The sequence below is a fragment of the Neophocaena asiaeorientalis genome, unplaced genomic scaffold (genome assembly GCF_003031525.2).
Source record: "Neophocaena asiaeorientalis asiaeorientalis breed wild unplaced genomic scaffold, Neophocaena_asiaeorientalis_V1.1 scaffold72, whole genome shotgun sequence".
Taxonomy (NCBI): domain Eukaryota; kingdom Metazoa; phylum Chordata; class Mammalia; order Artiodactyla; family Phocoenidae; genus Neophocaena; species Neophocaena asiaeorientalis.
This window is the reverse complement of record NW_020185336.1, coordinates 11461190-11482482: the sequence shown is the minus strand read 5'-3', so window position 1 is coordinate 11482482 and position 21293 is coordinate 11461190. Positions and strand designations below refer to the sequence as shown.

General features: G+C 35.3%; 1 protein-coding gene across 2 annotated transcripts in view; it reads left to right on the top strand.

Moving 5' to 3' along the window:
* Window positions 1-21293, top strand: part of GALNT13 (polypeptide N-acetylgalactosaminyltransferase 13) — a 552783-nt gene that overhangs the window by 165404 nt on the left and 366086 nt on the right. Inside the window, exon 2 of one of the 2 annotated variants that reach the window (XM_024735937.1) lies at window positions 11021-11049. The exons of the other annotated variant lie outside the window; for it this stretch is intronic. Coding sequence (XP_024591705.1) covers window positions 11021-11049 — 29 coding nt within the window. The remainder of the gene's footprint in view (window positions 1-11020; window positions 11050-21293) is intronic. 2 annotated transcript variants of the gene reach the window in all.

Here is a 21293-nt window from a genome sequence, read left to right as displayed (position 1 = left end):
AGGGTGTGGTTAGATGGGCATTCTCATATACTGCCAGTGAGAGTTTAAATTGACACTACTTCTGTGGAAAAATATCTGAAATAGTAGAGCAAGCTTTTATAAATATTTCTACACATTGACAGCAAGGAATTTATCCTTTGGAAATACTCATAAATTTGATGAAAATGTATCTACCAGTATTATTTATAATATTGAAAAACTGGAAATAATAATGAATGGTTAAGCAAATCATGCATGGTCTGTTCATATGATATGTCTTGTTGTGAGTGTCTTTATGTTCATCTTATTTGGGATTCTGTGTTTCCTGTGCCTGTAGACAAGTTTTCTTCTTCGGGCTCAGGAAGTTTTCAGCCATAATTTAATCAAACACACTTTTGACCCTTTTCCCTCTGTCTTCTCATTCTGGGACCGTCCCCACTCCGACCTTGCCCAATGCAAAAGTTAGCATGCTTGTTGTTCCAGAGGTTCCTTAAACTGTTCTCATTTATAAAATTTGTTTTTCTTTTTGCTGCTCTGATTGGGTGATTTCCATTATTCTGTCTTCCAGGTCATTTATACCTTCTTCTGTGTCACCTAGTCTGCTCTTCATTCCTTCCAGTGTGTTTTTCATTTCAATTATTGTATTCCTCAGCTCTGATTGGTTCTTTCTTTATATTTTCTAGTTCCTTGTTAAAATATTCAGTTAACGGCTTTATTACTGATGATTTGAACTCTTTATCTGGTTAATTATTTATCTCTGTTTCATTAGTTGTTTTTTTCAGGATTTTTTTCTTGTTCTTTCATTTGAAACAAATTCCTGTCTTTTCATTTTGTTTCGCTTTCTCTGTCTCTATGAAATTAGGTGAAACAGTTACCTATCCTGGCCTGGAAGGAGTGTCCTTGTATGGGAGCATTCCTGTGCAGTCTGTGTGTGCCCATGGCTTTGATGGGAGAGCTAGATCTGAAGTGAGCACTGGCTGTATCTTTCCCCAGGGTGTGCCGGCAGCTATCATGTTGGTGGGAGGTGGGGCTGGATATGGAGGGGCTAGAGCCAGAGCCAGGTGTGAGCTGGGGCTTCTTTTATATCCAGTGGCCATCACCACCTTATCAGTGGTGGGTTGGGTCCCAAAGTGCTGGAGTAGAAACCATGAATGTAGGGTCTAAGCAGGGTCTGCCGTTCCCTCTAAGTGTGCACTCTCCCCCTCCCAGCAATGGCAGCTTTGCCCCAGAGGGAAGCAGTGCTAAAGCAAGAGGGGCTAGAAGGGGCACCTTGTGCAGGTTACAGCATGCCCTGGGCCAGTCCCTTCACAGCAGTCAGAGTTCCAGACAGCTCCAGATCCACTGCCTCTGTGAGAGCCAATAATGGCTGTACTCACCCCATTCGAATGCAGTGCCAGATGGAGCTGGCTGCGTCCCTCCCAAGTGTGCACTTTCCTGGGCAAAAGCAGCCTTTAACCTAGTGGAGAGCTATGCTGCAGATAGAGGGGCCGGAGTCCCGGGCAGTGTCAATCTGCTTCCACTGCCTTGTTTCTAGGAGGCAACAAGCATGTGCTCTTCGCAGGCTGAGTCTAGGTTTCTTACAGTTTCTTGTCAGACCCCAGGGCTTGGGTACCCACCATGTGGCTCAAACCCCTCACTCCCCAAGGAGGGTCTCCAAGCCCTTGATATCCTTCTCCTCCTCTGTGACTCCTCCTAGGAGGGTGGGTTTTTAGCTGACTGCTTTCCTCCCTTCCTACCTGACTCTGTGTGGACTTTTCTTTACAGCCTTGGTTATAGAAAAGCCGTTCTACCAGTCTCTGGTTTGTTTTCAGTGAGAGCTGTCCACATGTAGATGTATTTTTGATGTGTTCATGAGGGAGGTGAGCACAGTGTCCTTCTACTCTGCCATCTTGGTCTCTTCCCTTTCTGTATCTTTCCAAACTACCAAATACATTGCACATGTGAGATAAACGATTGAGACTAAATTACTAACACGTGTTTGCATTCACACAGACAGGCAGTATACAGTGCTTGAAAGAGCAAACTCTGGACCCAAATCGCTTGTGTTTGAATCCCAGTATGTATTACTACCTGACCTAAGGAAAATTACTTAACTTCCTGTGCCTCAGTTATCTCAAGTTTACTTATATGGGGAAAACAATGCTACCCATCTCCAGAATTGTGAGAATTGCCTGAGTTAATGCTTACAAAACACTTAGAGTAGTTCCTGGCACATAGCACATTTAGTTATAATTATTGGAAGATAATTTCCTTTCTCAATGACTACAATGATTGCAGTATAAACATAAACATATGCAAACCTGGGAATAATTTGTTGGGAGCTCTACTGTTATATGTAGGGATGTTGGAGATAATCAACATGTAGGCTAATCAGGAATGTGTGATAACCTGATTGCTTAATTTATAATTAGATAAAACTTTTTAATGATATCCCATAACATTCATGAGCTTTTAGAGGAGGATACTCTTACGGTATGTTGATAAATATTCGTGGAGCAGGATAAAAGCAAGTCTTTAATCTCGATAGAAGACATTATGCAAATAGTTTTCCTTAATTGAAATTTTCTTTTTTAAACTTAGATAATTGATAAATAAGAATACTTTGAAATACAGAAAATAACCTTTTAAGTAATTTACAAATGTAAGGTGTTACGACTTCTCTTATTAATAACTATCATTATCAAACATAAAAAATTAATACAAAAAATCAAATAACTGAACCCTCTTTAATAACATTGAAAATATTGAGAAAGAATATTGAGCTAAATGAACATTACATTTTACCCTTTTGTTTATTTTTAAATAGTTTTTTTTTTTTAGGTAATCCATATTATGGACTTGAGGATATTTGAATATAATGTGCCCCCAAAATACTTTGGACTCCTTCCATCCCTTTGTTTTCTAACAACCTTTAGTTAATAGAGTTGATGATCTGTGCAAGTATTATTTCAACAAAGCATCCTAGGAAGGAAGTATACTGTGGAAATCTTTAACTAGGCAACTTGGCTGCTTTACTTGGCATCATTTATTTATTCTATAAAAATTCACTGGGTATGGACTAGAATATGGGTGACTCTCATCCAGTCCTCCCCACTGATGATTGAATGAAACTAAAGGAGGAAAAGAAGAAGAAGAAGGATTAGGGATTATCTTTATGACCAAGGTTTTGAAATGGTTGCTTTAACATTTTATGAATAAATTGAGAACAGAGAGTTAAATAGCGATGAGGTAAAGTTAAAATGCACCTGGACTAGGATATCAATCTGTAAATATGATTAAGTTCTAGACCCAGCAATTAGTAGAAGGAAATTTTAGGATTTTTTTTCCCTTAGGGTTCTTAAAAAACATGGTTTTCCTATAAGGAGGTGGCAAGGGGAGGAGTGTTTACTTGATTTCTAACTTGGCACCCTCTATAGATTCTCCTGACGTATTACATTGCCAAAGTCCTGGACATCAAGAGCCCAAAGCACCCTTCCATACTCCAGAGGCACCTGTATATTCACTTTCTCCCTAATCCTTAGGCTCTTCTAATGATGTTATCAAAGCATGATGATTTCAGCTATTTGTCTCTGTGCATTGGGAGCCTACATCAGCAAAACTATACTGCTCTTCATACTAGTGTTAGAAATTTTGCAGTTCCTTGGGTAAATTCAGAGATCAGACTCTCTAAGCAGAGCGTCACATTTATTCTCTGAAAGAGAGAGCAGAAAGTGTTGGATTTTGAAGAAAGTTTATTTTTTCATTCTTTCCATGGCCTCTAATATATGTCACCATGTTATGTGGTCACACTGAAACATTTAATATTATATTTTATGTTGCTGTGCATACAGGAGTCCCTGATACTTCTCATACATCCTGAGTTTTATGCCCTCGCTGTCTGGATGTACCTGGGGAACCTCTATAATCCAGTTGATTTTAGTATAAACTCCACGAAAAAGTTATGAAGCCTGCAGACTCATCCTCTCTCTAAATCTCTCCTTCATTTCTGGATACTGATCTCCACCCTAGCACCCTTCTCTTGACTTTTTCGTTTTTAATTTCCTTCTACATTCTTTTCATATTTGATACCACCTCAGTATTAGTATACACACTTCTTTTTGAGACAGAAGCAGGCATTCTCTTAGCCTTCTATGTCTGCTCTCTGCTCCACGGCTGCCTCTGTTCAGGACTCACCTTCTTATAATGACTTGCATCAGTTTTAATTAAGCAGTGCCTTTGTGTCCTCTTACCAGAAAATCCACATCACTGCCCATGAGTTCCTTTTATGTAGCAGTACCAGCGGTTCTGTTTTAGTCCTTGCTATGAGTGAATGATAGTAGAAAAATGGACTCTGATGGACCAAACTCAGGTCATAGACCCTGAACACACCCTGAATTACTTGCTACTGCTATCCCACGCCCAGCTTATACCCCTTTACCCCACATTGCAATGATTTTTCCCATACTAAGTGACTTCCCATGGATATAAATGCTATCAGAAACCGAATACAGTTCGCTTTGAAAATAGACAATTGTCAAATGACCATTGATTTATCTTATTCATGTTTGGATAATATGTCTGGTGTTTAACAATATGAAGTAGCCTCAACCTTAAATGGACACTTGTGGTCGAACCACAAAAAAGCAGTATGCTTGAGCCTTCGGTTCTCTTAGTCTCTGGGCTCTAATTCAAGCAATTTCTTGTCTCTACAACCAAAAGATTCTTTAAATATTTTATAAATGAGACAGATTTCTTCTCAAATAACATAAGTTACTAGTACCTGGCTCCAGGGTAAAATCCAGAAACCAGTATACTATTCCGTGTCCAAACAGATTCTCTGGGTACAGGCTTGTTCTTAACTATTAGGAGTGCCTTATATCCATGAGTATAAAGAAAAAGAGCATGATCATGGTTTTATGAGCTGACATTTGGCCAAGTGCTCTGTCTTCAAAGCAAGAAGCTTTCTCTACCATGTTTCAGAGCGATTGAAATTTCTATATGACATTAAAAATCTCTTCATATTTATTTCATAAACTTTGAAAATTAATTTGATTATCGATTCTATTAATTTCCTTGTACCTCTGTTTCCTCACTTCTTAATTTGGGTTGTTGAACACAATGGTGTCTAAAGTTCTTTAATGCTCTCATTTTCTGAATTAGCAGTAATGGTTGTGTTTTGAACATACCTTATCTGCACCTCTGTTATGATGAATATCATGAAATGTAGCAAATAATTCCTTCCCTCCAAGGAAGAAATGATAAATATCAAATGATTGGTAAAAGAAATAAGTGGTGTTCAGCTCTCTAAGCTGGAGAAAGAATAGGCTTCCTTGAGGAGTGAAAGGTGAGAAAGACATCTTCCTTCTGTCCTCTGCTCTCTGATGCATGGATACCTCTTTTTGGGACTCACCTTTTTATAATGACTTGCACACTGATAATTAAGCAGTGTCTGTGTCCTCTCATCTGATAGTCACATTCTGTGTGCCATTTCCCTTTCTGTGGGAGCAACCGTTCTAGTTTAGTCTCTGCTGAAGTGAAAAAGGCAGCAAAGTAATGTGCGGGGTACGGGTGACAATGACAGGCTTTAGTATCAAGAGATGGCCAGGACAGAGGAGTCCTGGAAAATAAGTGTTAAATGTCCTAAGAATAACTCAACCTTGATGTTTTCATGGATAATAGGAAGGGAGAAAGGGCTGTATTCTGAACCCAAGGGCTGAAGGGGCAGCTATTTTGAGACTGTCCATCTGGTGGAAGTGGAGAGCAGATTGAAGGGGTTTGAGGCAGTTACCATGTATGCAAATGGCTGCCTCAGGAATACTAAAAATATATGCTTTTCAGTTTTTACTATAGGAGAGATTTAATTTAAACGCTACTGTTGGTGACTGTTTTTAGAGGCCCAAGCAGTAATGGTCCATAAGTAATATTTTAACTATAAATGTCACTTTTTATTGTAATAGATTCAAGGATATGACAAAATCATTTTTATTAAGTTCATTATATTTGTTTTCCTGGGATTCTCTCTATAATCTAATTATGAATTTATTACAGGAAATTTGTTACTGAACTGGTTAACAAGATTCTTGGTTTATATAGTTTCTACTATACAATCCGACTTGGATTTTATTTTAAAATGTTGGTTGATAAAATATTTGAGTATGAAAAGGACTGTTTAAAACTAAGTTAGATCCATAAAACAGTATTACAACTCTAAGGTAAGCTCACTAAATATCAGGAAATTAATTTTAAGTATAACAGAATCCCTAAATTATTTAAATATTCTTAGAAAGGTCATGTTTTATTTAAAACTACTTACTATAATACTAATGTTTTCACTTGCCTCTATCACAAATGCTGAAAAACCCATGTATGAAAACAAATTCATCTTTCATGCCAACTAAAACGAAGGTATTTGTTTTAGCTAAAATAATAGGGAAGCTTGCTCTTAATGTTCAGATAAGATTTCATGCTATGAGTCCTGAGATAAACTAAGGTAAACTTCAGTACTAAGATATTATGAATATTTCCTTCATCATTCTGAATGTTATTCTTTCATTTTTACTCTTCATAGACCAATGATTAGTCATGTTTTATTTAAAATTGTTCAGAAATCTTTTATATTTTATTTACCGCAAGCATCAATTTTGAACATTCACATCAAATTTTGTGGCTAAGAGTGAAATTCCTATATTCTCTGTCACTGTTCAATTTTTTTTTTTTTTTTTTTTCTCACTGAGGCAGTTTAATTGCTTTCAAGCAATTTCAAGGTCATGCTTAGTTATTGGTCCTGTGCCTGGTCCTACAGAAGATTTTCCGGAATGAAAATGCCAGAGAACCCAATTCCACACAATTGATTTATATTTATATTCCTGCTGAGCTGTGTTTGTGCCCCTTCACCCACCCCTTCCCTTGCTCAGGAAATAGAAATAGTTGGCAGGACTAATTCTCAGAAGATAAAAACACTCTAATGGAAGAAAAGTGCCAAGTTAGATAGTTTCTTTGAAGAAGAAAAATGTTCCTTATTTTCTTGCTTAGCTTTGAAATAGCGGGAACTGAAAATTGTGGATTGGGACTCACTGTTATGACAACGAACAATTATGATTTTAATATAAGCTGAAAGTGAGGTATATGAATGCCTGTTTCTGTAAACCTTTGTTGTTTTCAGGTGCAGCTTAGCCTCACAAAGCTAGTTGTAGTAATAAATACATCCAAAGGAACAAATTGGAGAAACCGCACTTAGAGGTTTCATTCAGAATTCCTTGACTTTGTGAGAGACAGGAGGGTGTGCTAAGAGTCTGTGTGCCCTAACTAATGAGCTACAAAGAAGGCACTAAAGCCTGGAGAGTTCCAGAGTCTTGGGTTTGATTTCTGCTTCCATCATTTCATTGGAGTAAACTTCAGGCAAATTACCTAAACTCTGATCCCCGCTTTCTCATTGATCAAATAACAGAGTTTCTATGAGGATTACATGGGATAATACATTTTAAGCTTTAGGCATAAATAGGGTTCATCTCCCACCTTCTGATTTTTTCAAATGAAGATCAGTTCGTGAAAATTTTATTTTCTCAAGTCCTTTGTAATTTGGTTTGTTTAATTTTACAGTGTCATTATTAGTCTATGTTAAAAAGTTATTATACTGTGTTCGTTGCCCATTGTCAGTAGACAGACTTTCAGCAAGCTGTAGTATGAAACTGACCAACCCTTTTTCCCCTTGCCTTTAGTGAGATATATACTTTTCTCTTTGCACAGAAAAATCTTTTTATATATACTTTTAAGGTTTTGTCTCAGGTAAAGATATGAGTACTTGTAAATTTATAATCAGTATTCTACGTCCTCGTCTACTTAAACTTTTGATTGTACGCATCTTTATTCAGAGCACTAATTTTTTTTTTTATCCAATAAATGTAAATCTGTCCACAGAAGATTTACCTTTGAATTTGTTTTTGGTGATACCTTAAAGCATGAGTTAACTTTTAGAAAACTACTATTTAAATTACAACTTGGGAACTAAATATTTACTAAAGCAAGGTATACCTATTTATATTTCTAAATGTTATCAACATAACATAGAGAAAGCTGGCAGATTTATAACCTCAAGAAAGTGATTTTATTAAAGAAGATGGAATTAATTTACAGATATACTATTAAACACAGCTAAAACAGCTTTCTGGTTGAAAACAAATCTAGCTTGCGATGAAATAGGTGGAATTAGTTCACTACATGCACTCTGTCATCATCATTTGTTTTTCATGAAAGAATTTAGTTATCTGTATAGAAACGTTAACTGTTTGTCAAAAAAATTGCTCTTATATAGTGTTACCTATACCATTGGCTCATAGGCTAATTTTTCAGAAGTTGTACAGATCAGTGGAGCCTTAGATAAACTATGTACTATGGTACATGATTTTTTTTTAAAAGTCTCCGAATCGTTAAGTACCAAATACGTTGCACGTTAACTGAAGGCACATTGTGTGTGGAATTCATAGCACTTATATTCCGATTATACAGAGACCTTTTTTATTTTTTACAGGGTCCTTTTTTACTTTAACATTCATAAGTCTGCCCTGGAGTTTCTTCAAATTCATTTTGTTTTAATGAGGCTGTGATTTGATATCATAATCTATTATAAGTTTACTTGTCTAGGTCTTGCTGTCAATTTGTTTGTCACCATCACTTCTTGACTCCAAACAGTCGAAAGACTTTATTCTTCTAAAATGTGATTATGTTTGCTTGACTAGTAGTCTTCAAATATATTTATTCATGCACCCCCCAAAATAACTGAAAAAAATTGTGTAAATTCGATAATATTTTCAAATTTGATAAATTCAATTTAGGATGCTACTATTTTTATGGTGCACTTTCCTGTCGTTACTCAATATTCCCAGAATGAGGACTTGTTGGACATGTTTCTGTCAGACCTCAGTGCTGGGATAGGCTGACCTTCAGAGCAACAGTATAATTTTCTTGGAATAAAAATGTGTACCTGAAACTCTTCATGTTGGCTCACGGGCCCAGCCACTCCGCGGCATGTGGGATCTTCCCAGACCAGGGCACGAACCCGCGTCCCCTGCATCAGCAGTAGGACTCTCAACCACTGCACCACCAGGGAAGCCCCTCTCTTTTTTCGTCAAAGAAAGAGTCAGAACTAAATCTGTATCTTGACTTCATAGTTATTTTGAATCTTATAACATTTTTGCAGGAATTATTCATGGCTTTATGCTACTGATTGTTTTCCACTTTCCATTAATGCTTTTGTTTTGGAGAATTTTCAAAGTGTTTCTGTAAATTGTCTTATATCCTTTTTGAATGAGGTAGATTATAAATAAAAAATAGAGAACTATAACACAGGGTGAAAAGTTTTACCATTTGGTGAAAATGTATTAACAGTAGTGGTCACAGGCTGTGTCCTTTATACTTGATTCTTTACAGTAGCCTTGAGGCTCTAATTTTGTAAAAGTAACCCCAGCCTTCATCTCTTCTGTTCTATCCTATTCTTTTTTCTTGTTTAATCTTTAGTAGATATGAAGAAGAAACTATTCTGTACTTTCATTGAACTAGATTCAGATCCTATTTCCTTTGCCTGTTAGTCTTACTTTAATCGTATATATTCTATGTATTTTTAAAATATTTGTCCACCTTTTCTATGAGTGTTCTGTATATAGTTATTTCTATATGCAGCAAAAAGTAGAGGTAACCATGCTTGTTTTAAAATAAATATCAGGACAACTTTGGGAAGCATTTTGCGCAAAGTATTAGAGCTATGTTTGTTGTTCAACACCAATCGCCAACTGATTGCTCTATTATTTTTAAAAATGCCTGGGAGTATAAATTTCTGCAGCGTCTGATCCAATTACATTGACTCCTTTGCAGAGGTAATGTTAGAGGCTAGTCTTTGAGATTTGTTCTGAATCCAGGAGGACTCTTCTTGCCTGATTCTTTATCTGGTTACCTGCCCCCTCCAGTTCTCACTTCCCAATAATTCTCCTTATAGAGAATGCCTTTAGGCTTGATCTTCTCTGCACTCTGTTCTAAACAAAGCTTGTTCCTTTGGGAAGAACTTTGGAGCTCTCTGTTTTTATGGCCTGCATTCCCCCTGGCCAAAATCTCTGTGCCTGTCTGCTCTGAAGTTGAGGGTGGGACAGTGGTCTACTTTTCTTAGGAGTGACACTCCTATTTCATAAGAAGGATACTGATGGAGGTGGTAGCTTCTGGTCTTCTTGGTTTGCCTCTCCTAGCATAGAACTTTTGGCCTATGGGTGTGTGTTGGGGCAAATGTGATTAGGCCCCCACTATTCTTAGCCTGCCAGGTGTTTTTTCACCCTGCCATACCTGGGGTATGGGGTATGGCATACCCAGGCCACTCAGCCATTATTGTCTGGAATAGAGCTTCTGCAACACAGACCTTTGGTGGAGGAGGGGTGATGAGAATGTTGTCTGTCTACAATTTAAAATTTATTTTATTAATTCAAGCCCCAAATGGAAACCCATTAAAAATAGCAAACTTGTTTTACTCATTCTATCCTTTTGAAAACTCAGATTTCCTATGCTGCAAAATGTACCTTCAGCACTTTCCCCCATCTATTTTAAAATAACCTCCACGGTTGAGCTTATTCCACAGTCTCAGGAAGCTGTTCCATAATTCATTTTATTGTTCGTAGTCAGGAAGTTGCTCTGGATATTCAACTCAAATTTCCTTTACTGTTATAAAAATGAGTTTTCTCAATTAGGATAATTTATATTTATCCTACTCCCTTTTATGCCCCTATTTCTTTCCCCATTTTGCATAAACACGTATGTTACAGTTATCCAACAGAAATATCTATCAGCACCCTTTAAAATTTTAAAAATCTAAAATGCATCCTTAAACAATGTAATGCACCGTATTAGATTTCTTTGATATAGGAAGAAAACAACAAATGTTCTCGTTAAAATTTTTTGCATAATGGTTTAGGTTCTTAATTTGATGGGCCAGACTATATATTAAATATAGAATTATCAAAATTATTAGCAGGGATGAAAAAGTTTAATTCAGTAAGAGCCAACTGTTGTTATAAAAATTGCTTAGGGGCTTCCCTGGTGGCGCAGTGGTTGAGAGTCCGCCTGCCGATGCAGGGGACACGGGTTCGTGCCCTGGTCCGGGAAGATCCCACATGCCGCGGAGCGGCTGGGCCCGTAAGCCATGGCCCCTGAGCCTGCGCGTCCGGAGCCTGTGCTCCGCAAAGGGAGAGGCCACAACAGTGAGAGGCCCGCGTACAGCAAAAAAAAAAAAAAAAAAAAAATTGCTTAAAATGATTTAGACTACATAAATAAAATATAATATTGTAATGATATACAATAATTAATCTTTTCCCCATTTTATTGCTAAGACTATATTTGAAGTCTAGGGCTCAAGGTATTTGAAGCCTCTGATAATACTCTTGTTGAGAAGATTTCACTTTAGAATGGAGACAGTGCAGTATATGCTGAATGACATATTTATATAGATTTATTCACCTATGTCTGTATAGTTTTATTAACTTATTTAACTGATAGTTTTATTTTTAATATTTATATAATTTTATGTACTTTTATAAATGTGTAATTAAATTTGATTTGTATTCAGTTTTTAATCTCTTATTATTGATTAGAATGATGATAAAAGGGCATGCTTATTACATGTTAAAAGATGGTCAACTTGGGGAAGATATTGATTATGTGGCTCAAAAACTCAAGACTCTCGAAATAATCTTCACAAGCTGAAGAAAATGATATCAGTATATACATATAGTCTGTACTAAGCATTAAAATATGCTAAATAAAAGGGATGACATTACCGTTTATCATTTTTATAGCATACATCATATTTTCTGGTTGAATGTTATTAAACTTGTGCTTTTAACAGTTTTAAATAGAAGAATTGAAGACTATTGACTAAGAACTTTGCCATTTTCAGTATCTTTTGTAATAGGGGATTATTATATTAAATCATTTTAAATAGTCTAATTTATATATAAAATTGTTCATAAACCCTTTCCTCAGAATTATAAGCGTTTCTGTCAGACAATGACACATAATGGTTAAACTGAAAGTTTTTATTTTTCACTCTATTGGGGTAATTATAAATATTTATTTAGATGTTAATTAACGGCTTAATGAGATCAAGTGACCAGTGTAAGGCTCTATAGTCAATAACTAAATGGATCAGTTAGATTACAGAGTGATTTGAGCTAATCAGATATTTAATGGTATCCTGAGTGTTTATTATCAAAATTTAGATAGGCAGAAGGCCTGCCTGGCAATGCTGTTATCACAAGCTAAGTATAGAGAATCTTGCTGTCAGCGGAGGCATTTTATGCTTCATGTCCGCAAAAAATTCTGTAATTTAGTTGTGTACGGTTGTTCAGATTGTTTCACGTCAGTGCTTTGACAGTCTAAGTTCCAGCTGCTCAGGCCTGTGAGTCCTCCTGTGAAAAATTGTAAACTCCCAGCCAAGTTAACTGCAGTAATTTTTGACAGATCTCATTTATATTGGTAGGGATTACTCTACACTGCTCTCTTCAAAACTAATTTGGTTCTAAAATAAGAGCCAATTAAAATTATTAAGAAGAAAATTGAGGCAACGTTTGATGTTTTGTATGCATTAGAAGGCCCTATCTTTTCTGTGAAGATGTTTTGCTAGACTAAATGAGATATGCAAAATGTCTGTTATAATATGGATCTTCTGGAGTTTTAAAAGCAGCTACCCAATTTGAAATGCCTGCTCCATGCTATATCTCCTGGAATGCTGAAAATATCTCCTCCAATTAACTTAATTAACTGAAAACTGTCACTGTTGGAATTGCGCTGGCATAGTCAAATACTTAAAATGTACAGTTATTCTTGCTAGAACCATAAGTTGCTTTAAGAGGACCTAGGACTGTACTTAGCATCAAGACTAAGAGAAATTTATGGTTGTACAGAAGCATCATTTACTCTGTAATCAGCACTACCAATGGTAACTGAGATGAGGTTAGGTTAGCACCTAATTTTCAATAAGAAAAATAAATTGTGTTTACTCGGTAAGAGGCATGAAACATGAGTACAGGGAACATTGTGGGATGTAGGCAGCTGAAGGTACTTCTTTACTTTAAAGGACTCCTTGCAGAGAAAAATGACTTGTTTCTGTGCTGTGCCCAAGTAAGTATCTGGGTTGTATTCCACTGCTTGTTCAAAAAATATAGAATATTCAACACATCTACTTTTATAGCACTAAGTAGAAAAATTTTAAATATAAATTCAAGTACTTAAAGGCTCAAAAGATTTCATGTCCCATTAAATGAAAATAATATAGTCCTACTTATGTCTCAATAGAATCTCAATTGTAGAAGAAATAAAATAATATGAATAAAGAAAATTAGATGTGAAATAGGTAGTAAATGCTGAATATTTCTTTTAAACTGTATTTTTATCAACTATTTGAGGATAAAGGATTCTCTTTTATCTTTTTCTTTGGTGCCTTTTCTTTAAGTGATATTTATAACCAAAATATTAGTGATTGTGGAGATTAAGAGAAACCCAAAATACAATTAATGCTTATCTGTAGTCAACACTAATCCCCTTAAGCATTTAAAAAACATTAATTTTAGCTTAATGCAGTTCATCAGTATTTGTTTAGCATCTGTAATATACTATGCTGTGCCGGTACAAAAATGAATAGTACATACTTGCTGTGGGTTTGGTGAGGAAGATGAATTAGTTACTCATTTGCACTAGCTTCAAAACAAAAGTCCAAACTGAAAGTTTAGGGGAGACTTCTTCGAAGAGTTACCACAATAAAGGTAAAACAGTTAAATAAAAATAAATACAGAACACCATTTACAAAATATCCTGTTAACATTTAAATTATTTTGCCAGACTTTGTTTCATTTGAATCTCATGGAGATTCCAGACATTTCACAGGATAGTTTCCTCATTTTGCAAATGAGACAATTTCTCATAATATGGTAAATATCCTTGCTCAATATCCATATACTTCAGTATACAATTAGTATATCGTAAAACTTAACTCCAACCCAGGAAATCTTGTTCTAAATACTCCCCCCCCAACCCCCAAACTACATCAAGCTGTTTGTTAAACTGAATAAAAGTAGTATATAAATACGACCACATAAGGCAATAAATGGAACTGCCTGTTGACTTATTTTAAAAGTAATATCTTTTGATGTGGTGTTTTTGTGCCCATTTGCTACAAGTAGATTCTGTCACTGTTTAGAAGTTGGCATTTAATTTTCCCAAGATGTTGCAGAGAGCTATCTCCGAGTTCATAAATATAAAGTGTCTTTAAAACTGGGCACATGTTCTGTGTAGATAAGTTATTATTATTGTTTTTCTCAAGCTTGTTTCTTCTGTATAAAACTCAATGCTATTTAGCAGCCTGTTAAAGCCAGCTGGACAAGTTCCTATAAAACTAGGCCACCAGGCAGTTTCCAGGGTAGCAAAGTAGAGTAGCTTCCCAGTGAGACGAGCGAAAAGTGCAGTCACGAAAGGAAATATTTGGGCAATGAGGTTTCCTTCTGTGAGATGGCTTGCTGGGCTCAAAGCCTTGATGGAATGCTGTGCAGCTTCAGCATATACTCTTATCATCCTTTACTACGCTTGTCACCTATGATTAATAAGGCATTGACTTTAACACACAGGATATCAAATGTGTAAAAATTATTTGCCAGCAGTAACTCTTGTCTTAAAATTGCCACTTCAGATAAACTCTAAAGACCTATTTGGTTGACAAATAAATGTATCTTTTAAAATAAAAAGTAAGATATTTCATTTTAATTAGTACATATCATAATCTTGTATTCAGTCAATTTTTCTTTCTCTGTCTCTGCCTCCTTTTCTCCCTCCCTCCCTCCCTTCCTCTCTCTCTCTCTCTGTTTTTCCCCAAATACATTTCAGTATTTAACTTGGCACTGAGTAGTTATGTACAGTACTTAATTGGCTGACTGATTTCACTTCCGAAGGAAAATATTTATTTAACACATTCTCTTGGTTTACACGTTAACTATCTCTCTCCCAGTTAATTATCTTGCTTGCCCTCATCTTCAGTATTTCTGTTTTCAGAGCTCTCAGTCTTATGTAACCTAATTTATTTGTTGAATTAAGGAGAAAAGAGGAATAAAATAATTTTATGTTCAACATAATGTAATGCATATTACTATCTTTGTTACTATACAGTGCTTTCTGTCAGTTAATTTCCCAATACCTACACTTATTTCATTGACTCCAGGTCTAGTTTAAAAAACTGAATATTTTTGGAAAATAATATGAAAAAGAATATGTATATGTGTGTGTATATATATATATATAAATATAAGTGAATCACTTTGCTGTACACCAGAAGCTAACACAACATTGTAAATCAACTATACTCCAATTTTTTAAAAAAGCTAAACATTTTTTTGTTTCAATAGAAAAAATACTTATTTACAGAGGATGAATGTCTGTCAGCTCTACCTGATGCAAAATTGACTGATGTGAGCGATGTTTTCGAAGTGAGAATTTCTATCGCAAATGTCTAGTACTTAATAAATCTGACCTGTGTTGTTCAGATATAGCCAATTTAATGTTGCACCGACAATTTTAATGGCTAGATCTTTTTTGTTGAGCTGTTAATTGTCCAGATGTTCTGATATCTTTAAGTATCATTTAGTCTAATCACTACTTAAAAATTATTGGAGATAGTAGATTTGGTACTTCGTCATGTTATATGATGAGTTAGCAGAGAAGAATTTATATTACTGTATCATAAATTTGCTTTTTTAATATTTTTATAACTATTTCAGTAGAATTAATGTCTATTCTAACCCTATACATTTTATTTTATATATTTAAAACATTAATCTGAAAAGAGCTATAAGAGCTTCACTGGAATGCCAAAGGGATGTATGGAACAAATGAAAGGTGATGATGACTCCTATTTTTAAAGGTTTAATTTAATATTTACTTTCAAATCATTGCCAAAAACAGGCTAATTTTTGCACTCCACTCCAAATTCATTTTTGTCCTCAAATCTCTTTCTTTATGCATAATGCATATGGTCTCTCTGCAAGAAGAGAAAAGGAAGAGAACAGCTTTTTCTTTATATCTGAATAGAATTCAGTTCTATTTATTTAGTTCTATTTATTCATGGGTTGTGCCCAAAAGTGTTCTATTTATTAAACTTAGAAAAGAAGTGAATAACATGGATTACTTACGGGATTATTTAGAATTTGCATGTTTTTATCTGAATAAATTTTAGGGGATTAAATAGATCATATTTTATCATATTTTAAGAGGCACTGGCTTTAATATTTATAATATTGAATACATTGATTTGGGTTTTGTACCTTATGAAAGATTTCAGTGTTATTCATGAGCCCCTATAAGTTGAATACTGTCTTTTATCAAAGTATGCTCATCAGCTCCTATAAACCATAAAATATGTACATTCAATAATTGGTTTTATTCTCTCCAGATACCACATCTGTTGATAATGTTTATTTTCTCATTAGCAATGTGCTAGACCCAATAATGATTTGAAGTTTCTCTCATATCTGAGAACAGGTATTCTATTCTATATATTATTAGTGTATATATAGTAAGGAAAATTATATTTATCCTTAAGATATCACTTTTATTAAAATACATATTTTGTAGACAAGCAAATTGAAACAGGATTTGAAGTCTTCCAGTGAAATTTATGTAACATGTTGAAAGAAAATCACAAGAAAATAAAATCACAAAATACTGTTTTTCATCCTTATTCCTGATACCATTCTTGGCACTAGGTACATACCTACTCCGCTTCTGGCTCTAGAACAAACGCAACTAGCATAATCGGTAGAGTGGAGAAAAGAGACAAATACTTTCGTTATGAATCAGAAGAAGTTCATAAGAGACATGCCATCTTTCCAACTGGCTCTGGGCAATGACAATGAAATGGCTATAGTAATCTCAAACTGAGTTAAAAATAACAAATATGTCTCAACACTGAAATGGTTCTCAAGCCTTCTCATCGCATGTATACAGTGACTCAGAGACTTGGATACACAGAAATGTTTATCATCACTTACAGTATTTTCTCCAATGATATTCTTGCTTTTCATTTTTATCATAAACAACCATTCCCTTTGCTAACACTTATTAGTTATAAAATACTATATCTACACCATGTAGTTCAAATATGATTAATAACTTCTTGCTTCCAGGATAAATCCAAAATTAGTAGCATAGTTATCAAGTTCTTGTGGGAAATGACTATGAGGAATACCAATAAGTAGAAGCCCTCTTCCCTGCATGGGTTCTAAAAAACTGAAAAATAGAAAAAGGTGTTAGTATTTGCAGGTTAAAATAGGACTTCTAATGATAAAGATTAAATTGCAAGACGGAGCTTCGTATGAGAACCAAATGGTCCTATTAAATGAATCAGAGAATCAAGCACACCTGTCCAGTGTGACCCACGGTACTTTGGGAATACATATCTTGTACCATCAACATAAGTAAGTAAATAAATAAATAATTTTTAAAGCCTTGAAACACGCAACAGATCACATCCAGAGTGATCTTGTTTCTTGTGATTGTAAGTCTTTAACAGGGGATTTGCTGTACATTTACAGTTTTTTCTTTCAAATTAGTGCTAGATTATTGTTTTATGGAAATTTTATTTTGTGCTTACTCTGTTGAAAGCATTATACTAGGTTTAATGGGGAAATAGAGACTAGGAAAGTCTCTGTGCTCCCGTAGTTCATAAACTAGTGGGTAAGATGGATGCACAAATAAAAACAATAACACAAAACCTCTGGGATGACACTAAATATGGGAAATGCTATTACATGTGAATGATGTGCTATGTCAGTAGGAAGGAAGAAAGTTAAATTTATGTTTAATAAGAGATCCTACTTAAAAGAAAAATATTCTAAATAAATCAGAATTAAGAAAAAGCTTGTTTCTATATTTATCTTGATAAACCTAACATGGAAAATAATATACACTATTCATTAAAATAATCATATTATTGAAACATCTCTCTAGAAATATTCTGAAATTTGAAACTTTAGTACCTGTTCCATTGTGACACTTCATCGAATACTGCAGTACTCATCATCTCCGTTAAATATGCCTAATACAATAACTGTTAGGTTGTGAAAGGTCCTTCAGATTTAGATTTTGCTTAGGAAAAAAATAAGAAGCTTAACAACATCTTATTTTTTCATATTATAAACAACTTGGACAGGATTTTTAAAAGTTTATTTGGACCAGTCCAGAAAATCTAGGTAGTGCTGTCCCATACAACTCTCTGCAATGCTACAAATATTTTAAATTCTCACTGTCCAGTAAAGTACCTACTAGCCCCATGTGAATCTTGAGTACTTGAAATGTGACCACAGCAACTGAGGGACTGAATTTTATTTTATTTCAATTAATTTAAATTAAAACAGCAACATATGGCTAGTGGCTACTACATTGCACAACACAGCTTTAGAGAGTATTTATGAAAACTATCTGGGGTAATTCTTGGTTAATTGATGAGACAAGGAAGCCAGAATGACAAACCAAGGTAGAAACTGTTGAAGCCTCTCCTAGTCCCTGAAGCTCATTCAGCCCTCACTCTTCTCCTTCAGTACATAACTAATGAGGTAGGTTCCCCACTTGATGTAAAGAACAAGTAAAGGAACAAGTGATCCAGACAATTGGAATCATGAAAAATGATGCATGTAGGAGGTGGCAAAGTGAAGCCACCTGCAACAGGAAAGTCACAGCTAATGGATTTCATAATTTCCTTGTCTATGTGCATGTCCAATAGGAAACACTCAGTTCCTTGCTGAGTAGATCATCAAACAAAGTGATAATCTATAATTCTATAATTATAATTCTATAATTTCTATAATCAGAAAGGAGTAAATAAATGGGAAAGATGGCAAGTAGAATGCCTAGCATTTGGAGCTAATGGAATGAAGGGGCTCTGGAGAGATTTGTTCAAAGTTGACCACAAAGAAAAATTGGAAGCCATTAACAGAAATACCCAGGGAAAGAGGTTGGTTTGAAGGACAAGATGATGCTGTTGTAGTCCTGGAATTTACTTGAAGGACGTGGTTATGCTTGCCGACTTTGGTAATGTTTACTCTCCACATTATTAAAAACAAAAAAGAAACCATCCCCCATATTTTGGTTAAATCAAACACTAAGTAGATTGGGTATTTTTCTTGTATTTTTTGTTTTAAGACTACCATTTTTGTATTTTATTCACAACTATGAGGTACATAAAGTGAAATAAAAACATAAGTTTTCCTTATCCTTTTTTTTTAACATCTTTATTGGAGTATACTTGCTTTACAATATTGTGTTAGTTTCTGCTGTATAACAAAGTGAATCAGCTATATGTATACATATATCCCCATATCTCCTCCCTCTTGCATCTCCCTCTGACCCTCCCTATCCCACTGCTCTAGGTGGTCACAGAGCATCAAGCTGATCTCCCTGTGCTATGCGGCTGCTTCCCACTAGCTATCTATTTTACATTTGGTAGTGTATATATGTCCTTGACACTCTCTCACTTCGTCCCGCTTACCCTTCCCCCTCCCTGTGTCCTCAAGTCCATTCTCTACATCTGTGTCTTTATTCCTGTCCTGCCCCTAGGTTCTAGGAATGATATTTTCTTAGATTCCATATATACGTGTTAGCATACAGTACTTGTTTTTCTCTTTCTGCCTTAGTTCACTCTGTATGACAGACTCTAGGTCCATCCACCTCACTACAAATAACTCAGTTTCGTTTCTTTTTATGGCTGAGTAATATTCCATTGTGTATATATGCCACATCATTCATCTGTCGATGGACACTTAGGTTGCTTCCATGTCCTGTCTGTTGTAAATAGAACTGCAGTGAACATCGTGGTACATGACTCTTTTTGAATTATGGTTTTCTCAGGGTATATGCCAAGTAGTGGGATTGCTGGGTAGTATGTTTGTCCTATTTTTAGTTTTTAAGGGATCTCCATACCGTTCTCCATAGTGGCTATATCAATTTACATTCCCACCAACAGTGCAAGAGGGTTCCCTTTTCTCCACACCTGCTCTAGCATTTATTGTTTGTAGATTTTTTGAAGATGGCCATTCTTACTGGTGTGTGGTGATACTTTACTGTAGTTTTGATTTCCATTTCTCTAATGATTAGTGATGTTGAGCATCCTTTCATGTGTTTCTTGGCAATCTTTGTATATCTTCTTTGGAGAAATGTCTGTTTAGGTCTTCTGCCCATTTTTGGATTGGGTTGTTTTGTTTTTTTGATATTGAGTTGCATGAGTGCTTGTAAATTTTGGAGATTAATTCTTTGTCAGTTGCTTTGTTTGCAAATATTTCCTCCCATTCTGAGGGTTGTCTTTTCGTCTTGTTTATGGTTTCGTTTAGTGTGCAAAAGCTTTTAAGTTTCATTAGGTCCAATTTGTTTATTTTTGTTTTATTTCCATTTCTGTAGGAGGTGGGTCACAAAGGATCTTTCTGTGATTTATGTCATAGAGTGCTCTGCCTATGTTTTCCTCTAAGAGTTTTATAGTGTCTGGCCTTACATTTAGGTCTTCAATTTTTATGAGTTTATTTCTGTGTTTGGTGTTAGGGAGTGTTCTGATTTCATTCTTTTACATGTAGCTGTTCAGTTTTCCCAGCACCACTTATTGAAGATGCTGTCTTTTCTCCATTGTGTATTCTTGCCTCCTTTTCAAAACTAAGGTGACCATATGTGCATGGGTTTATCCCTGGGCTTTCTATTCTGTTCTGTTGATCTACATTTCTGTTTTTGTGCCAGTACCATACTGTCTTGATTACTGTAGCTTTGTAGTACAGTCTGAAGTAAGGGAGCCTGATTCCTCCAGCTCTGGTTTTCTTTATCAAGATTGCTTTGGCTATTCGGGGTCTTTTGTGTTTCCATACAAATTGTTGAAATTTTTTGTTCTAGTTCTGTGAAAAATGCCATTGGTAGTTTGATAGGTATGACATTGATTCAGTAGATTCCTTTGGGAATTATAGTCATTTTCACAATGTTGATTCAATCCAAGAACGTGGTATATCTCTCCATCTGTTTGTATCATCTTTGATTTCTTTCATCAGTGTCTTATAGTTTTCTGCATACAGGTCTTTTGTCTCCTTAGGTAGGTTTTTTCCTAGGTATTTTATTATTTTTGTTGCAATGGTAAATGGGAGTGTTCCCTTCATTTCTCTTTCAGATTTTTCATCATTAGTGTATAGGAATGCAAGAGATTTCTGTGCATTAATTTTGTATCCTGCTACTTTACCAAATTCATTGATTAGCTCTAGTAGTTTTCTGGTGGCATCTTTAGGACTCTCAATGTA